This window comes from Echinops telfairi, unplaced genomic scaffold (genome assembly GCF_000313985.2).
Source record: "Echinops telfairi isolate 266 unplaced genomic scaffold, ASM31398v2 ScPeMD7_5167;HRSCAF=5991, whole genome shotgun sequence".
Lineage (NCBI taxonomy): Eukaryota > Metazoa > Chordata > Mammalia > Afrosoricida > Tenrecidae > Echinops > Echinops telfairi.
In genome coordinates this window covers 3223584-3241872 of record NW_022109066.1, presented here as the reverse complement: position 1 = coordinate 3241872, position 18289 = coordinate 3223584, and the positions used below count along the sequence as shown (strand labels likewise).

Sequence of the window (18289 nt, the reverse complement as noted above, 5' to 3'; positions counted from 1 at the left end):
GGTGGGGTCAGCTCAGTCGCCCAATGCACACTGAAGCACAAATATCTTAATGGAGGATTTCTTCTAAGAATTTATCCTCTAGGTATCAGAAAAGGATAATAAACATCTCCGAGTATGCTAAATGAAGCATTGCTTCTTGGAGCTCCCTAAGTACCCATCAGGGTGAAGCGGGAAGGTGTTTCAAGGAGAGAAGTTAAGTTGCGGTGCAGCTGTATAATCATGATTTGGTCTGTATGTGAAAAACAGAACTGCATCTATCAGTTTGGGATTGTGCTAAACTACTGGTAAAGGTTCGTAATAAAAGTGGGCTTTCAAAGATTTCCTTTTTCTCCCAGGAAGACAGATGTTGGTGTAGCTCAAGGTTGGTGTGTGCTGATGCCCTGGGTCATTTTGGGATCCAGCCTCCCGTCTTTCTGGTTTACCAGCATAACTAAGGGTTTTCATTTTCAAGGTTACCTTGGCAGTCGAAGCTGTTTGCTGGAGCACTAGCCTTTGTGTCCGTGGTGCGTTAGGAAGAACAAGGAAAGATACAAGGGTGAACATAGAACCCTTCCCACCTAAGGTCATCTCCCTCAGTCTCCATCCCAGAAATCCCACACAACACCTCTCAGTGCATCCCATCGGCGAGGTATTGGTTACTCTGAGACCACACGCAGCCACACACATATGTAGGGGATCACAGTCTTTTAAAAGGAGTCCTGGTGGCACAGTGGGTTACACGTTGGACTGCTAACGGTAAGGTCAGCAGTTTGAATCTCCCAGCCACTCAGAGGGGGGAAAGATGACGCTTTTTGCTCCTGTAAAGATTTACAGCCTCTAAAAACCACACGGCTGCGCCACAGGGTCGCTGTGAGTAAAATCGACTCAACGGCAGTGATTTGTTTTTAGTCTTTATTCCACGGCTTGAGGGTAGTTGTGAGGACAGCCGCGACCCTCTTGCTAGGGGCGAGGGAGCTCGTGGCTGTCAGGGAGCTGTTAGCAGTACTGCTCTTGCTGTGTGTGTGCATGTGCGCGCTGTTGGCCCAGGGATCCATGAAAGGACGCACAGGGGCCTGTTGGCGAATGGGATGAGGGAGTAGAATGGGAAGAAGGATTTGAGGTTCGGGAGTTAAATAGAGCATTTTACCTTCTTCTGTTTTGTACTGCTCCTTTTGTAAAATGAGCATAGTTCACTTACTTTATAATAAACAGACAAGCAAAGAAGCGTCTGGGTCGCTCATGGAACTCTCTGGGAGCAGACAGCCTCGTATCCGTCCGTGGAGCACTTGGTGGTGGAGCACTTGGTGGTTTCCGCACACCGACCTCGTGGTTAGCAGCCAGTGCGTCATCCCCCGCCACACCCCGGGGCTCCTCCGATGGCAATAATTGTTTTAGAAAGGAAGGGCTGCGGATGACCATGAGAGCCTGCACTCTGTTTGCAGGGTCCGCGTGGCTCAAGCCTCCAGGGATCCCCTGATGGTTGCATGGAGTTGTGAATAGCCTGGCTGGAGAGAGAGACTGCTTTGGAAAGCTGGTTAATGCAAATGAGTTAGGGGGTAAACCCCAGCACCTTGCATTGTCTCCCACTTCCCTCCGTTTACATTTGTTTTAGCCTTTATTCTCTGCTTTCCTTTTGATCAAGGTTTTGTTCTGTTTCATTTTGTTGGTGATGGTGGCATTTTTTGGTTGTTTTGTTGTTTTTCTGGATACGGAATCCAGGACAGGTAAATCTATAGAGACAGTAACTGGATTGGCAGTTTCTTAGGGCTACGGCAGAAGAGGTTGAGGGGGGAGGTAAGGCGCTAATAATAATGAGCACAAGGATGAAGAATAGGTCCTAAGATTGATTGTGGCGATGATAGCACAATTCTCTTGAATGTTAAACCATTGAATTGTATGATATATAAAACTATATGTCAATAAGACTGTTAAAATGTCTTAAAAAAAAAAAAAGGAATTTGAAGGGACCAGGCAGGCTGCTTCCCTGCATCCACATGCAGGTTCAGTTCCCCGTCTGTCCCTCGGGCTCACTCTTGCTACCTTCAGGGCCTGTGCAAGTTGAGAGGCCGTGGCAGGGAGTGGCTCTGACCCGGTGGCGTCCAGGTAACTGAAGTGAGGCCGTGGCAGCGCGGCTACAGGGTTTCCCTCTCATGCGCTGCATTCTTGCTGTCTGCTCGTTCCTTCTGCCTGAACAACTTCTTCTGCATCTCGCCTTGGAAAAGTCTGTTGCTCAGCCCCCCGTGTGGAGGTGCTTATTCCACACTCAGTCACGGCCCCACGTGATTGTCCGTCTGTCTCTCCTTCCAGTCTCGTTCTTTCTGAGGTCCTTTCTGCTTCCAGGCAGCTGCATTAGCTCCTTTGTGCTTTCGGTGAATCCTACACATCACCCTGGAATTCACCTGGCATTGCACCCCCCAAGACCCCAGGGATTTCCTCAAGATTGTATGCGATGTCAGCATCCCCATGGGAACTCGGACCGCAGAAGTGATGATGTCAGGGATGGTGTTGGAGAAGGGGTGTGGACACTCAGATGCACATTCACATCCCAGCTACTGTTTGGAGAGGAGTCTCCTGTGGGAGGCAGGTGACGTTAGCTATCTCACCCTGGGGAAGTCCAACATCAGAGTCTCCCCGCTTGTGTGGGTTTGAGACGTCATGGGAAGTTGGGAGGAAAATTCTCTATTGTTGAGGGGCCTGGCAGGGAGGGATTTTATTTTCCTGCTAGAAAGGGAAAAGATGAAGGGTTTGTTGTTGGTGATGGGACTCCCTAGGGCTTTCCTTACTTTCGGGGACTTTGTAGAAAACGGAACTGTGTGTGAGGTGAACGAATACATGAGTAAATACTTTAGTAACCAGAAAAGGAAGAAAAGGAAAGGTGTCAGCCCTTCAGTGCCTCCCAGTCAGTAGTGCGCTATTGCTAATCGTTGCTTAGTGGTGGGAAAATAAGGCTTGAATTGTCATATCATTTTGTGTTGTCCAGGATTAGGGATAACTCTGAGGAGTTCTCTAAAGTCGTGAGGTGAGTGGGAGTGAAAGTTCTTGAAATGACTTCAGTATTCTGTGATTTTTAATTTATTTGTTGGTGTGTTTGCTGTGAGCTTTATCTTGGCATCCATTCTCAATTCCCAGGCCTCCCCCAGCAGCAGTCATTAAGAACTCTTGATTAGCAATGAGCCTGTCCTGAGAAATGGCTCCTTTCTTAGCTGTAATCATAATTGTCGGTTGTGAAGAACCACTGAGCATGTGCATGAGTGTTTTGCTGATATCTGTATAATCAGAGCTCTCCACAAGGATTTACACACATGCAGTTTGACTTGAACTGATTGTCTAACCTTTATACATAGTATAACATTTTGTTGACTAAGGAGGCCTTTTAGCTTTGCTACACATTAAAACCATGCAGTGGGATTGTCCTTGTGGCCTAGGAGTGGGGGTAGAAAGGGGAAGAGACCATGCTGGGCTGGGTGTGTATGGGGTGTGGTGCGAGAGGCTGGTCTGGCCCCAGGTCTGGTGGAGGTTGTGGGACTTCAGGCTCTTCCTGGTCAGTCTCTAGCACCATCACACAGCATTTCTTTCTTTGCTCACTCTGCAGCCTCCATGTCCTCCTCCCCATCCCATTATTCATCCTCCCCATCTATATCAAGAGCTACCTACTATTTCCTGAAGACCAAAGGAATCCTGCTGATGCAGTGGTTATAGTGTGTGGCTGCTAACCAAAAGGCTGGTGGTTTGAATCCAGCAAAGCTGTGGGGGCCTGCTTCTGTACAGATGACAACCTTGGGAACCCCAGGGCAGTTCGTACCCCGCCCCATAGCTTGCTCCGAGTCTGAGTTGACCAGATGGTCATGAGGTTTATGGGTTATTGAAGACCAGGCATCGCAGTGGTGGCCGGCGTCGCAGGCTGACATTGCAGAATGGTGAATTTGAAATCCTGTTCTGTTGTGTGTCTTTAGGAGCCTCAAAGTGGGCTGCCTTTTCCATTTCTCTTTTCACTGGTTTCGATGGGCTGTAATCTGCCACAATGACCTTTTCTCTTTTTCTCCTTGGCAGCGTCTCTTGGGCAGCCAGCAGCAGCCTTCTGTCCAGCTCTGGGTCTCCTTTGGCCGGAAGCCCATGCGAGCAGCCCAGTTTGTCACCAGGCATCCTATTAATGTGAGTGGGCTTAGCCTGGGGGAGGGAGGAGTTCTGATGCTCCCATGCTGCGGTCACAGGGAGGGCTTCCTGGGGATGTACTGCTGGGAGGGTATCTGAGGGAAGACTCCAGAAACCAGTTTCTAGATCAGTCTCTAGAAAGAGCTACTATATTTGGGGCTGTTTCGCCTCTTCCCTGGCTGGAGTGGATTGAGTGGGGTGCATTCATGTGGAGAGAGTCGGCAGTTTGAAGGCAGAGTCTCCGGGCTTCGTGGGCCAGCACAAGTGGACTAGGGAGTCAGGCCCAGCGCAGCAACATAACTAAGTGCCCGTTGTATAGCTCATGGGTGTTGAGGACCCAAAGGGGAGGAGATTTGTGCCCTACATTTTCAAAACAGACAGATTGGATAGCCCAGGACCCAAAGGGAAGAGAACTACATAAACAACAACAGGGTGCATTGTAACTAATAGATATGGATGGGAAAGATCATGCTGGACCGAGGCTGTCAGAGAAATGACGCAGGGAGGACGTAGCATTTGAAGGTCTGGCCGTTCGCCGTTGGTGCCAGTGGAAAGTGAGGGACATGTGAGGACAGAGGACACCCTGGTCATTGGCCACCTTCTCAGGGTTCCACTCGCTGTTAGGGAGCAACAAAGGAAACGAGGTGCACATTCACCTCTGTTGGGATTTGCACTAATGAAAAGTGTCTTGGATCGAAGAGGGGCACATTAACTCACTCACTAGAGGTCTTCCATCATTTATGGAGTTCGGTGACCCCAGTTTACCCACCTGTGGATCTGCTCAGGTTCTTAAAGAGAAGAACAGGTTAAGCCTGCTTGCCAGCCCTGGGGAGCTTTGTGGGTCCCCATTCCTCCCTGGGGCCTCGGGCGTCATCGCGCTCGCTAGTGTGCAGAGAGCGAGCTCCCAGGGCCGGCGGGTTTGTGTTTGACTTTCGCATATTTTGAGTTTTGCTCCCACAGGAATATTACATCGCCGATGCCTCGGAGGACCAGGTGTTCGTGTGTGTCAGCCACAGTAACAACCGCACCAACTTATACATCTCCGAGGCGGAGGGACTGAAGTTCTCCCTGTCCTTGGAGAACGTGCTGTATTACAGTCCAGGGGGAGCTGGCAGTGACACCTTGGTGAGGTAAGGAGATGGCACCCCCCCCCCCCAACTTTCTGTACGTGTGCCGCCAAACCTGCGTTTCCCATCACCACCCACGTCAACACCACTGCACACCTCTAGTTCAGTGGTTTCCAACCACAGCTGTGCCCCCCGCCGAACTCACCTGGTGAGCGCTCACCTTCCTGGGTGGCACAAATGCTTTGCACCTGCCTGCTAGCCTACTGGCTGTGGGCAGTTTGAACCCACCCAACAGTACTGTGGAGGAAGGGCCTGGCAGAGGGCCTCTGTTAGGACAATGGCGGGGACAACTGTGGCACATTCTACTCTGTTACCTGGGCTTGCCGGGTGTTGGCAGTGCCTTGACGATAGTGTGTTTTGGTGGTGAGCTTTCAGGAGCCCTGGTGTGTGACTCACATGTCCCAGGCATACCGTTGATGGTTTATGGGTGAAGCCTGGGCACTGGGTTTGAGAAGCCCCCGGTTCTTCGGGGCAGCAGCCAAGGCTGAGAAGCGCTGTTCTGTGTGACGTATAGTGTGCTCGTCACTCTGTTAATCGTTCTCTTGGGCTCCATTTGTTCAGCTGCCTGGCTCTGGAGTGAGCCAGTGTGAACTGGGAAAACCCCCTGTATGCTGGGGGAGCTGGTGTGTGCGCCCGGGGTCCTGCTTCTAGTGGCTCAGGTAAATTGACAGCATTGCCCATTTTTCCTGGTGAGAAATTGCAGGGTGTTGGTCCTGTAGGGAGACCCTCCATCACTGATCCTTTGTCAGTTCACCTCAGTCTCAAAGACGGGGCTTCTCAAGCCCCCACAGCCGTCAAGGGGACTGCTAGGGGGGACAGGTGTCTTTTAAGAGCCCTGAACCCATTGGTTCTCAGATGCCATGCGACCTGTCAAGACTGTTGTGAGGTGCGCGACTGTGATGAGGATTACCCTCTGTCCATGGAAAGTGAGGTCTAGGTACACCGGCGTACTGGTCTGTGTGTGTGTGTGTGTCCGCATGCACTTGTGGCTCAGGAAGGTCTGGCATTGACAATGCCCTGCCACTTCACTGTCTGTCTACTCATGTTGAAATTCTTTTAGTCATCAGTTAATTCATAATCGATGTCGCTACATGTGCAGATGGAGCTGTAGGTGTGTAGCATTGTGTAATGTATATCCTACCAAAACCCCAACCTAATTCTTGTTCCGTGAAACTTATCTTCTCCTTAGAAGACTGGCTTTAACAAATAAGGAGAAAGGGGATTCTGAGGGTTTGTGTAGGTTTGTTGGGAAGTTATTCCCAAGGCAGGTGCTTCGGAGGGAGCTGGGCAGATACTTTCGGGAGGAGCACTCCAAGCAGAGGGACCACAAGCAAGGTGACTGGGCGGGTCTCTAAGGGGGTGTTTCGGGAGCTTTGAGGAGGTCGTGTACAGAGAGCTGCTGCGGGCGGAGGAAGGTGAAGCAGAGACAACATCCAGGCGAGCAGCTCTCGGTCAGTCACCAGGCCTCCAAGGGTAGACAAGAACTTACTCTTTTCTTCTTAGTGAGATGGGGGTTTTGACCAGTAGATGGACATCATGTGTTCTTTTTCATGATTTAAAATCCTGTGAATTGCATTATTTAGAGGGAAGTACTTGCAACTTAAAGAGATGGCACTAGCTATTACACGCCAACAGCTGTGTGATTTTTAAAAAAAACTTGTTCTTGCTGGTGTGTGGAAGTTAGACAACTCCAGAGGGTTGGGGTGGAAGTTGGAGGACCCATTGTGAAGTCTTTCAGCAGCTCTGGCCAGAGGGTGGGCTCAGGCAATAGTATTAGCAATGCTGGAAGTGGTCAGATGCTGAGTGTCTTTTAAGAGAGAGCCAACGGGACCTGCTGGTGGGTCAAGCAGCAGTGAGAGAAGCAGGAGTCCATGCTTGGCATGTGCAGGGCTGGAACGACTGCCACTGAGTCAGGTCGGGCTGGGCGAGGAGTAAATGATCAAGAGTTTGAGTTTGGACTTAATAAGCGTGGCAGTCCTGCCCTCTTTCGCTGTCACCGGGCAGCGCAGTCCCTGTGGGTTTCTGAGACTAACTCTCCGAGAGAGTAGAGACCCTCATCCTCCCAAGGAGCCAGCAGCTGCTGGTGGTTTCGAAGGGCTGGCCTGGGGGTTCACAGCCCAGTGTGTAGCTCACGACACCCTCAGGGCTCCTTGGGTAGGACAGATTGGTTAACACACTCACTGCTGACTGGAAGGCTGAGACTCATGTTGTCTTAGAGACACTTCAGGAGGAAAGCGCCGTGGACCCCTCTGTGGAATATGGGGTCGCGTGAGTCGGCGTGGACAGCGCCTCGTGGTTGCATCAGGTTGGAGTGAAGAGCTTTCTGATGGATGTCTGAAAGGGACGCACTTCCTGTGTCTCCTCCATCAGAGGGGATGCTGTCTTTGATTCCACTTTTAAAAATAATTGGAGTCATGAACAGTTGTTGCCCCAGGCTTTCACTCCCTCTTGTTTTCTCTTGTCAGCTTTGAAAGTCTCTGGTTAGAGGATGGATGGAGCTCAGCTTGTCTTCCTGCTTTGTCAGGAGAGTCAGGACAGGGCCGAGCGGAGCTAGAGGGAGAGGCTCTTCTGGAAGCAAGGACTAGCCTCCGTTGTATAGCCATTGGGTACCCTCGGCGAGCCCCCCATGTAGTTACAGTTACTTAGGGCATAGCCCAGCGAGGGAACTGAAAATAGGCTTACGGGGGGAGCAGCCGGGGGGAGTTATAGGCCTAGATCCCTGCCCAACTTTTTAATTGTTTTCCCTCAGATTTTTATCTCAGCATTGGAAACGTTCACATTTGCACGGCTAAGTGACCTTCTGTCATCTGCTTCTCCATCTCAGTGAACTGGAATAAGGGCGAATTAGCGGATTACACGGGCAGACTCATTGAAAATAGACCTCTGTGGTCTTTGAAACGGAGCCGTTCTGTGAACTACATAGGAAAGCACAGTGCCAAGGAACTAGTTCTAATTTACTTAGAGAACTGGAGAAAGCACTTATAATGGGGACGGCCTGGCTGTTGACGTGCCAAGTGGCAGTGCCGTGGAAGGCGGGCGTCTGCTGTTGGGCGGGTCGGAGGATCTGATGTGCTGACGGGAGGCCAGGCTTGTGGGAGAAGCCCAGACTGCGCGGGCTGGGAAGGACTGAGATGAGGATGTGCATGTCGTGTGTCTGGGGGCAGCCTGCTGAGCAGCCCAGGGAGTCCTGGCCAAGGGGACTCTGGGAAGCAGTCCTGAAGCGCTCCAGCTGCAGGCAGCTGGAAGAAAACACTTGCAAAGGGTATAGGGAGAGGTCAGGGAGGGAAGTCAAGGAGGGAGCAGAGACCTGGAAGCGGCGGAGTGAGGTGCGAGAGGACAGGCTTCTGTCTGGAAGGGCCAGCGAGGACATCAGGGATCCGGCCCGTTTTGACAGACCTCCCAGATGGACAGAAGGAGTCAATAGGACTCCCGAGAATGACCGACTTCCCGATGATAGACTAAATCCGTAGGGTTGAGGTAAGCAAAGAGTGGGAGATCACCAACCTCGCGCAGATTCTCAAAAGGAAACCTGAAAACAACCCGAGTAATCCCAGGACACTTCATGCCAGGGAATTTGGTCCACACTCTGGCATTTCAGTTGGGCATTCGCTCCGTGTCCCAGCTCGGAAGCAGGCCCTGCCCCCTGTCAGTGCTGCTCGTTTTCCCTGCCTTGCCTCCAGGCTGTCCTAGGCGTCGTTCTGTCTGCGGCGGTGGGCCAGTGGTTCGGCTGGGGAGACTTGTCCTGGTGGAGAACAGAGGCATGCTCAGCTCTCTGCTTTATTGCTGTGTCCATGAACTCCCAAAGCAAAGCGCGCCCTTCCAGTGTTAAAAGCCACCGTGTGTGAAAAGCTAACCTTTTTGCAGAGGCTCCTTGGCTTTGTGATGGTGTCGTACTCTAGAATCACACCAGTCTCCAGGGAGAGGCAGTGCCCTAGCACCCCAGGTAGCGTCTAGGAGGACTTTGGTCTCTGCTCCACGGTCTCCGGGGAGATCCCGAGCCTTCCAGAGCGGTCCATGCTGTATGCAGTGCTTCTCTGGGGAGGCATGAGTGAATTTCGCTGGACGTTGATAGAAACCCTGTGGGCTTCTATCTGAAAAGTACTAGGTAATTCAGGCTATCGGAGCCTAACCCTTACCTGTATTCCTGTGGACTGGGGTCAGTTACCAGCTTCAGCATTCTTAGTGCTTGTGAGCCTGGCTTAACATTCTCTCACTGTCTAGACTCCCAGGAAGACTTGCAGTCAGTTTTGATAACAGAGTTATAGAGGTCAACTTTTGTATATTATATTCATTATCCTAACCTCCCTAGGGTTATTAATGAGGTAAGCATGTTGGCTCTCAAAACGTTTTTCAAACTTAAAAAAAAAAATCAGTTTCAAACAATGCCAACTACTATCAATTCACATGTATACTTGTTTATTCTCTCTTATTGTAGGTACTTTGCCAACGAACCCTTCGCTGACTTTCATCGCGTGGAAGGGCTACAAGGTGTATACATTGCTACCCTGATCAACGGCTCTATGAATGAGGAGAACATGCGATCCGTCATCACTTTCGACAAGGGAGGAACGTGGGAGTTTCTTCAGGCCCCCACTTTCACAGGATATGGAGAGAAAATCAATTGTGAGGTACAGACGTGTGCTTTTCTGGGGGCCTTGAATATAAGGGAAGCAGCTGCAGTTGGCAGTAGTTGCCCACATCTAGGACTTACTGGAAAATGCAGGGATGGATAGTTTCCCACTTAGTGACGCCATATGGAATAATTCTTTTTCCTTTATATCCTTGTAGTTCCCGAACTCTGGACTAGGCATCCTGGGGTGCTGTTGTGAAAGTGCAGGATCAACATGGGATATTTTAAAATTATGAGGGAAAACAACCTGTTACTCCTAAGTGTTGGTCAAAAATCCAAACAAAACCACCTTTACAGGGGCTGACAGCCTCTTCTTTTCCCAAAGGAGCATGGTGGGTTTGAACCACCAACCTTGCAGTTAGCCTAGTGCCTACCCCACGGTGCCACCAGGGCTGCTTGCATGTATCGGTAAATTTCTAGCTCGAGTTAGTTCACAGATTTAACCTTAAGTCATGCTGCATTTCTTCTGATGACATCGCACCTTTGTGACGCTGGGGTTTTAGCAACTGATGTGTTGAAAATGGTCAAGGTGAGATGGTCAAGGTGAAATAGGAAATGAGTGTGTGTTCGTCTGGGTTAACTAGGGAAACAAATCCACAGAAACTCATATATGTATAAGAGAGAGTTTTATGCAAAGGGTAAGTGTACATTAAGAAGGCATCCAAACCCAGTGCGGTCCAAGCCCATAAGCCTAACATTAGCCCATATGTCTGACACCGATCTTCAAAGTCCTCCTCCATCTCACAAAACACATGCAATGACGCCAACTGCGGGGAGGACATCTGAATCAGTGAACGTGTAAGCATCTCAGTGCTGGCAGGGGTCCCCACGCGGATGTGGCTTCTCCTCAGGGATGTCTTGCAGGAAGTGAGCATTGCCAGCTGAAGCAGGGAACTGGCTAAGGCAGCTACACTCTGGTCCGACCATCACAAAACAAGAGACCCGAGAACTAGAAAGGCGAGGCTCACCACCCATTTATCCCTCCGCCTTTCAATTAGCCCCACATGGTTATCAGCCAGGCTGGCACAATTAACTAACTCACCCACTGACACTGAGTGGATCCCAACTCCGAGGCCCCCTGTCTGGCAGAGTAGGACTGTTCTCCAGGGATTGCCAGGCTGTCAGCCTCTAGACAAAGCTGTCTCTCTCATGAGGAGCGGTTGGTGGGGTCCCGCTGCTGGCCCTGAGGTGAGCAGCCCAACGTGTGAGGAATGATTGGAATAAACCAGAGTCCCCGCTGCTGTGGAGTCAGTTCGGACGGCGGGCACACGTGCATTTCAGGGTCGAGCCGGGCTCTGTGCGACCTTCAGGCCTGTAACCTTGGCAGTAGATTGCCAGGCCTTCCTTCAGAGATACCTCTGGGTGTACGTGAACCACCAACTTTTGGTTAGCAATTGATGAGAGCTTAACTGTTTCACCGCTCAAGGGCTCGTTGAAGAAAAACAAAAAACAAAACTCAAAGCCACGGAGTCCAGGCCGACTCATGGAGATCCTACAGGACAGGGTCAAACTGCTCCTGCGAGTTTCTGAGACTAACCCTCCACTGGGGTAAAAAGACCCAGGGATTAGACCTGTTTAACATGGGATTGCCTGAGGGACAGACAAGCTTAAATACATTGGCATCTTTGCAGGCAACATGAAGTCAGAAAAGGAGAACGGTCCAGTAAATAATTGAGACCCAACCAAATTTTCACTTGCCAAACTGTGACGCTAAAAGATGTCCTCTTAACTGGAGAGAGCCGCTTCTGCGATCGAAATAAGTCTTAAGTAGCGAGCCGAGCCCTGAACAGTTGTCATCTGTACCATAAGCATCCTCTGTGATGCCTTGTCTAGAAGTCCACACACAGTGCATCGATGGTCACTTTTTGCCTCGGAGAACTGGCCCTGTCCTCGTTGACCGCGGCACTCCCGAGAATCCAAACAGGGGCGAGGGTGGCCGGTTGCGTAGCTTAAGCCTCCTCATGTCGGACACCGGCCCCTTCGTGTGTGTGCGCTGACCTCTCCCCTCCCGTGATTTACTTGTCCGTGGTAGCCTCTGCCAGCTCAGCAGCCTGCACGCGTGCAGCCCCTGACATCCGGCGAGCTCCCTGTACAGACGAATCTCTCCAAAGTATCATTTGAATCCTTCCAACATGGTGGCCTTTTGCTGTTTGGATGTTGTAACCATTTGTGTGGGAGCTTATCAGAGCGATCTTAGAACTTCGGGGGCTGGGTTTTTGCCTTCTGGCAGAATTGCTAAAAACGTATTTGTACGGACTTAGAAAATAAATGCCAAGAAATCTCATTTCCCTTTAGCTCGGAGGCACTTGAGAGGCCATTTGGGAGACAAGGGGAGAGTGATACCTCTCCTGTTTGCCTGTGTTGACACTGACTCTAATTGCTCTCGGTTGAGCATTTCAGAAGGGCTTTTGAGAAATGACTTTGATTTTCCTCTTCAGCAGGTGACACGGTGCGGTTTCACGGTATCGTCTCCATCTGGGGCAGTGTGGAGACAGCCCGACCTGGAGTTGGGCTCCCCGCTCGGTGTGGACCAACAGTGCCCGCACCCGGGCCTCCAGGCGCCTCCGTGGCATGTGCTGACTCTCTGTCTGTTCTGTAGCTTTCCCAGGGCTGTTCGCTCCATTTGGCCCAGCGCCTTAGCCAGCTGCTCAACTTCCAGCTGCGGAGAATGCCCATCCTGTCCAAGGAGTCCGCCCCGGGCCTCCTCATCGCCACTGGTGAGTGAGCTCGGCTGGCTCTCCCATCAGGAATAGGCTGTGTGGTTTGGGGTGGCCAGATGTGGGGTCACTGCCCACCTCTCCCAGGAACCTGTTTGCAGTTGTCAGACAGGATTTGTTGTGTGTGGCCGGGGTGAGCTGCTGTCCAGCACCCCCACCGCCACCCCCACCTGTGTTGACTCCATGCATATAGGACAAGATGGTGCCCCTGATTATTGTGGACCAAATTAGTATGACTTTGGGGGAATTCATTGTTGGAAGTAAATTGCCAGGCCTTTCTTCCTAGTCTGAAGGACTTGTTGAAACCTATTCAGCAGCATAGCCACGCGCAAGTCTCCGGGGATAGAGTGGTGGCGGCGGCGGCATAGGCTGGGAATCGAACCTGAGTCTCCTGCTTGGAAGGCAAGGATTCTACCACTGAACCACCAGTAGTTGTTGCATAACCAAGGCAAACCCATGCCATTGTGTCAATTCCTATTCGGAGCAACACTATGTAAGGTGTCTGAGACCGTGCTTCTTTACTGGAACACACAGCCTCATATGCCTCCCAGGGAGAAATTGGTGGATATGAACTACTGACCTTGCAGTTAACAGCCCAATGCCTAACCTGCAGCGCCACATGGTACTCTAAATTTCTAGTTGGACAAGGGGATTATTTGACACATTCTTGCCATTGAGAGTAATCGTTGCTCTTGCATTTTAGGTTCCGTGGGGAAGAACTTGGCAAGCAAGACCAATGTGTACATCTCTAGCAGTGCTGGAGCCAGGTGGCGAGAGGTCAGTGTGTCTGTCTCCACCCTCCACCCCCACCCTGGGCTTTGATTGCATGAGCCCGTGGCCTGTGACTTGCCATTCCAGGGACACAGGTGGCCCCTGGTGAAGAGGCCACTGTTGCAAAGCATGACTATAAAATATTAAGAATTAGAGGCATGCACAAGAGTCGGCTGCACTGGTTTGTTTCCACGCCTTAAAAGGTGGACTTGTAGTGCTGGCAAAAATGTTACTTTCAGTCTCAGACTTCCATTGGATTTTTTTTTCTACTGCCCTTTACAAAACACTGTGCTTAAGACTTTTTAATATAAACCACCATTCTGGATTGGCTAACGTTTGGAGTAATGACACACATGTAGCAATGGCCTTGCAATAGGAAGCTTGCTGTCTATTGTTTTTTTTAACACCACTGTGCATTTGATGAAAAGATTCAAGATGATTAAAGGTATAGGAACAAAGATGATGTGTGTTTTGCTCACATCTTTTACCCCTAGGACCTAGCAAGGATTTGGAAGGAGGTCTGCTAATTCAGCATTTGCTAGACCTGCCAGCAAGGGACAGTGTCCTCGATGTGCTGTCAGAACCCGAATTGGTTGTTTTGGCCCAAATGGTACCGAAACTGCAGCCCGGCCTCTCTGCTTGCTGTGTCACGCTATCTCGGCCATTCCAGCTTCTTACGTGCTACAGGGAAAGACCCCTTTCACCCTCAGAAAGGCTAATGTGGCCCTGGACATTGGAGAATTCCATAACTTGTAAAATATTGTTTAAAAACATTTTTTTTAAGCCAGTCTCCTGAGACGTGTTGAAGTCTCCTTACTGTGGGGAGCTGGCTTCCAGTGGCACGGCCCTGCACATGCAGGGAGCCCCTGGGGCTCTTGCCACAGGGTTTGGGGAGCACCCTGGATGAGCAGTATGTTGGGTCTGATGTGGAGTTCCCCAGACAACTCGCCGGCGGTGTTCTCATAACAAAATGGACTGCGCGAGGCTGTCACAGTGCTTCACTTTTCTTGGCTCCTCGTTGTTTAGAGACCTGTCACATAGCATGTTACCTGTGTGGGAGGGATCTCCCTCCAGATTGAAGCATGGTGTATGTGCGTGTGCAGGCGCATTCAGTTCCATATATTATGATAGAGAATATAAGTACACATTTAGATGAAGAAAGCTGCTGAAGCCCAGAGTAGTCAAAAAGTGCGAACCTGGCGACCACTCCAACTCTTAGGTAAGGGGATCGCATTTGAAGATTCTGGGTGGAGTGGGAGGAAATGTGGAACAAAACTTAGAACTATAAAAAGACCAAGCTTCCTGGTTGACGGAGTCTGGTGGGACCCCTAGACTGGTCTTAGTCATCCTTGAGGCCTGGAACTGAACTTGCTTCCATGGCTCAGTTGTCAACCAATGGGCAGGTCTCTAAGGGGAACAGTAAGATTAGGGAGGAATGATCTCCGTGGAATAATCAACCCTTTACGATCCAGAGGATGTCATTTACCCAGACAGAGTTCAGAAGGGTAGGGAAGGAGGGATGAAACATGAAACACCTGGGGGAAGTGGGACACGTGATGCTAATCAGTGACATGGAACAAAATGTGTGTGGATTATTGAATGGAAAACTGATCCGCTCTGTAAACCTTTGTCCAATTCACAAGAAAAGAGTTCTCTCACATCCCTCACCTCTGTCCCCCCAAGTATGAACAGATTGGAATTTTCATGCCACATTTTCTCCTTCCCTGGAGCCAATATTCCTTTAGAAATTGGGTGTTTGCTTCTCTGTGGATTGGCTGTGGTTTGCTATACCTTCTGATACTGGTGTAATCTGGGATTTGGACATCTGCAAGTGATTTCCTTCTGGGTGGAAGCAGCGTCTTGCTCCTCCTCCAGTGAGGTGGGGTCATGGGGTTGGTGTAGGGGCGCAGGGCAGCTGCCAGAGCCTCCCTTGTGTGCTTTCACTGCCTGCCAAAAAGCAGCCACCCCACAAGGGACCTGGGGTTTGGAAGTACTTTGTCAATGTGGGGAAGGTCCTTTTTATTCTGAGCTTGTTGGCAATCTCTAATCACAATCAGGAACTCGTTTTTTGCCAAATGGCATTACAGCATTTATTAAAATGATAATATGGGGTTTCTTATTATCCTGTTAATATAGTGCATCACAGTACTTGATTTTTGAACATTGTGGCATGTGCACTTGTGCGCGCGCGCGCGCACACACACACACACACACACACACACACACTCATCCTCGAGTTCATTCCGACTCAGTGACAGTAGAAGTCCATATATATGAACTCCCTGCTGTCGACTCAATTCCGACTTAGTCATCCTCAGGGTAGGCTAGACCGTCCCCTGGAAGTTTCCGTTCTCCTCCCATCTTTCATATCTATCTCTATCTCTATCTATATCTAAAATCACAGTTTAAAGAAAACTTTCTGCTGTGTATATATAGCAAAACAGTTGCCACTTCTCAATAATCTACAAATGTACAGTTTAGTGACATTAATTAAATAAATGGTCATCATGTTGTCCAATCATATCTGTCCATTCTCAGATGATCCACTCACTTTCAACAGAAGCGCAGTCCCCTAAAGCATTGAATCCTCTTTTCTTCTCTCCACCTGCCCGTGGTAACTATGAATGATCCGTGGTACCTATACACTTGCCCATTCTAAAAATTTCTTATGAGTGGGATCATACAATATTTGCCCTTTTATGACCAACTTATTTTGCACAGCTTAATGTTTCAGGGTTCGTCCGTTCTATAGCATGTTTCAGGGCTTCATTTTGGCTGAATAATACTTTATATTCAGTACATACCACATTTTATTTACCTAGTCACACATCTGCTTGTTGACATTTTGGGTCTTGTGACTAGGGCTGCAGTGAATGTTGATGAATCCCAAACACCTCGTTCCACTTTCCCTTCTGGGTGCTAACCTAGCAGCGGAATTGCTGGATCATTTGATAATTCTATTTTAACTTTTTGAGGAACTTGCAACTGTTCTCCTCAACAGTACATTGTTGTTGTGAATGTCAAACCAGCCTTGAATTACTAGCATACATTACTTGGTTGTGATGTAGAGGGGGCTTCAGAAAGTGCTTGGGGAAATGGAATGGAAAGAAAATGGAACTTTTCCCAAACTTTTTGAAGCACCCTAGTATTTTCCTTTTGTATCTAGTTGGGATTGATTTGGCGATGCCTGAAGGACTTTTGCATTATTCGTGAATGAGAGCTTGATTTCTGTAATGTCTCTGTCAAGCTTTGGTATTCAGGTTAGGCTGCTGTCGTAGGACACGCTGAGCAGGGATCCGCCTCTGTTTGCTAACTATGTGAGGTTGGTGTTACTATCTTGTCACTAGTGAAAGAATCCGGACTTGCATTCTTTACTTGGGAATTGCTTCGGTAACAGACTAACTTGTCTGGTCGATAGGAAAATGGTCGAGAGTTCTGTCTTGTTGGTTGCAGAAACCCCAATGTCCCTGTGGTGGTTGGGGGAGCAGTCTACACGTGCTGACCACCTCCTGACTCCCCTGGGGGGACCCTCTGAAAGAGTTCCTTATCGGCCCAGTGTTGGGCAGATGCTTGTCAGTGGGGGGCTTGTGACCTTCCGTACAGACCCCAAGGGAGTTCTGCTTTGTTTTTATCAGGGCCTCGCTGCCCCTGTCATGTGTTGGGTGTGGACGGAGCCTTTACTCAAAATGTCTGCTTCTTACTATACAGCAAGTGGCCTCAGCAGTGCAGATGGACCTGACCTGAGCCCCTGGGAGGTCGGTGCTGTTTGCTTTAGAGGCTCGAGCTGTAGCATGTTGGCTGTAAGAGTGTACTCCACTCCACGTGCCGTCTGGCGAGTCTCAGTAGGCTTGCTCAGGCACTGTTGGGGTGGGAAAGGTGTTGGCACTGTCCAAACAGACCCCTGGAGGGGGCTGCCTTGTTGATTTGGGTTCCTGTCTCTGTGTAGGCAAGGGCTTTAGTGGTTAGGGAAGCAGGCACTTTTCCTGCGGGCACTTTCCCGGTCACCACAGCCGGTGGCCCGTGGGGAGGGCAGGAGGTGGGCAAAGCGATTTGCCTGCTCTATTTGATTTGTTGTGGATTTGTCAATTTCTTGCCCATCTGCCGTTTCCCACAGCTGCCCTCTGCTCTCCGATTCAGAGTGCCTCAAAGCTGAGCACCCTATCCTTGTCTTGAGGGGTCTTGCTTGTGCCACCATCTCCCCAGAATTTTATGGTGAGTTTTCTCATCTTTGTATTTGTGCCAAGTGCATTTCTTTCCCTCAGGGCACATGGCTACATTGAAGTCTTTGATCATCGGATTGTTTTGTGATTGGCACCTGGTGTTGTCTCTTACCTTAAGGATCAGATGGATCTTTATTTTTCAAGTTGAGGACATTTGGGCTGGATCCTGGATTTGTGATGTTGTATTGTATTGCCTGTCTCATGCTATAATCTTCAGAAGACTACTTGATTTCAGACCATACGTTTTGTCTTGCCTTCCGTGGATGGTAGCTCAAATCTCACTTCAGCTCTCTGAGCCTTTACTCTTAATGTCTGCGTTTGTTCCCTGCATGTGTGGTTTGGGGCGTGGCTGGGACCTGTGTGTGTGCATACATATTATTGTTAGGTCTTTCTCGTTGGAGAAATATACCTCGGTCCTTGGCTTTGCACGAGAAAGAATCCACGCCGAAGCCTGGTTTGTGATACAGGAACTTGCTCTGCCTATCCCGAGAGTTGTTGGAACAGATGAGCGCCCTGTGTATATGTTGAGCTCTGTGAACGGAATCAAGGCTAAATTCAAGTGGTTGGTATTCCTGCTGTGTGTGTGTGTGTGTGTGTGTGCGGGTGTGTGCGCAGCGTGTGTGTGTGTGTGTGTGTGTGTGTGTGTGTGTGTGTGTGTGTGTCTGTCTGTCTGTCTCACTGCTGCAGGCACTT

General features: G+C 49.8%; 1 protein-coding gene across 1 annotated transcript in view; it reads left to right on the top strand.

The window, feature by feature from the left end:
* Positions 1-18289, top strand: part of SORL1 (sortilin related receptor 1) — a 212167-nt gene that overhangs the window by 72447 nt on the left and 121431 nt on the right. The window contains exons 8-12 of the mRNA XM_030886981.2: positions 4030-4131; positions 5092-5261; positions 9694-9886; positions 12488-12605; positions 13309-13382. Coding sequence (XP_030742841.1) covers positions 4030-4131; positions 5092-5261; positions 9694-9886; positions 12488-12605; positions 13309-13382 — 657 coding nt within the window. The remainder of the gene's footprint in view (positions 1-4029; positions 4132-5091; positions 5262-9693; positions 9887-12487; positions 12606-13308; positions 13383-18289) is intronic.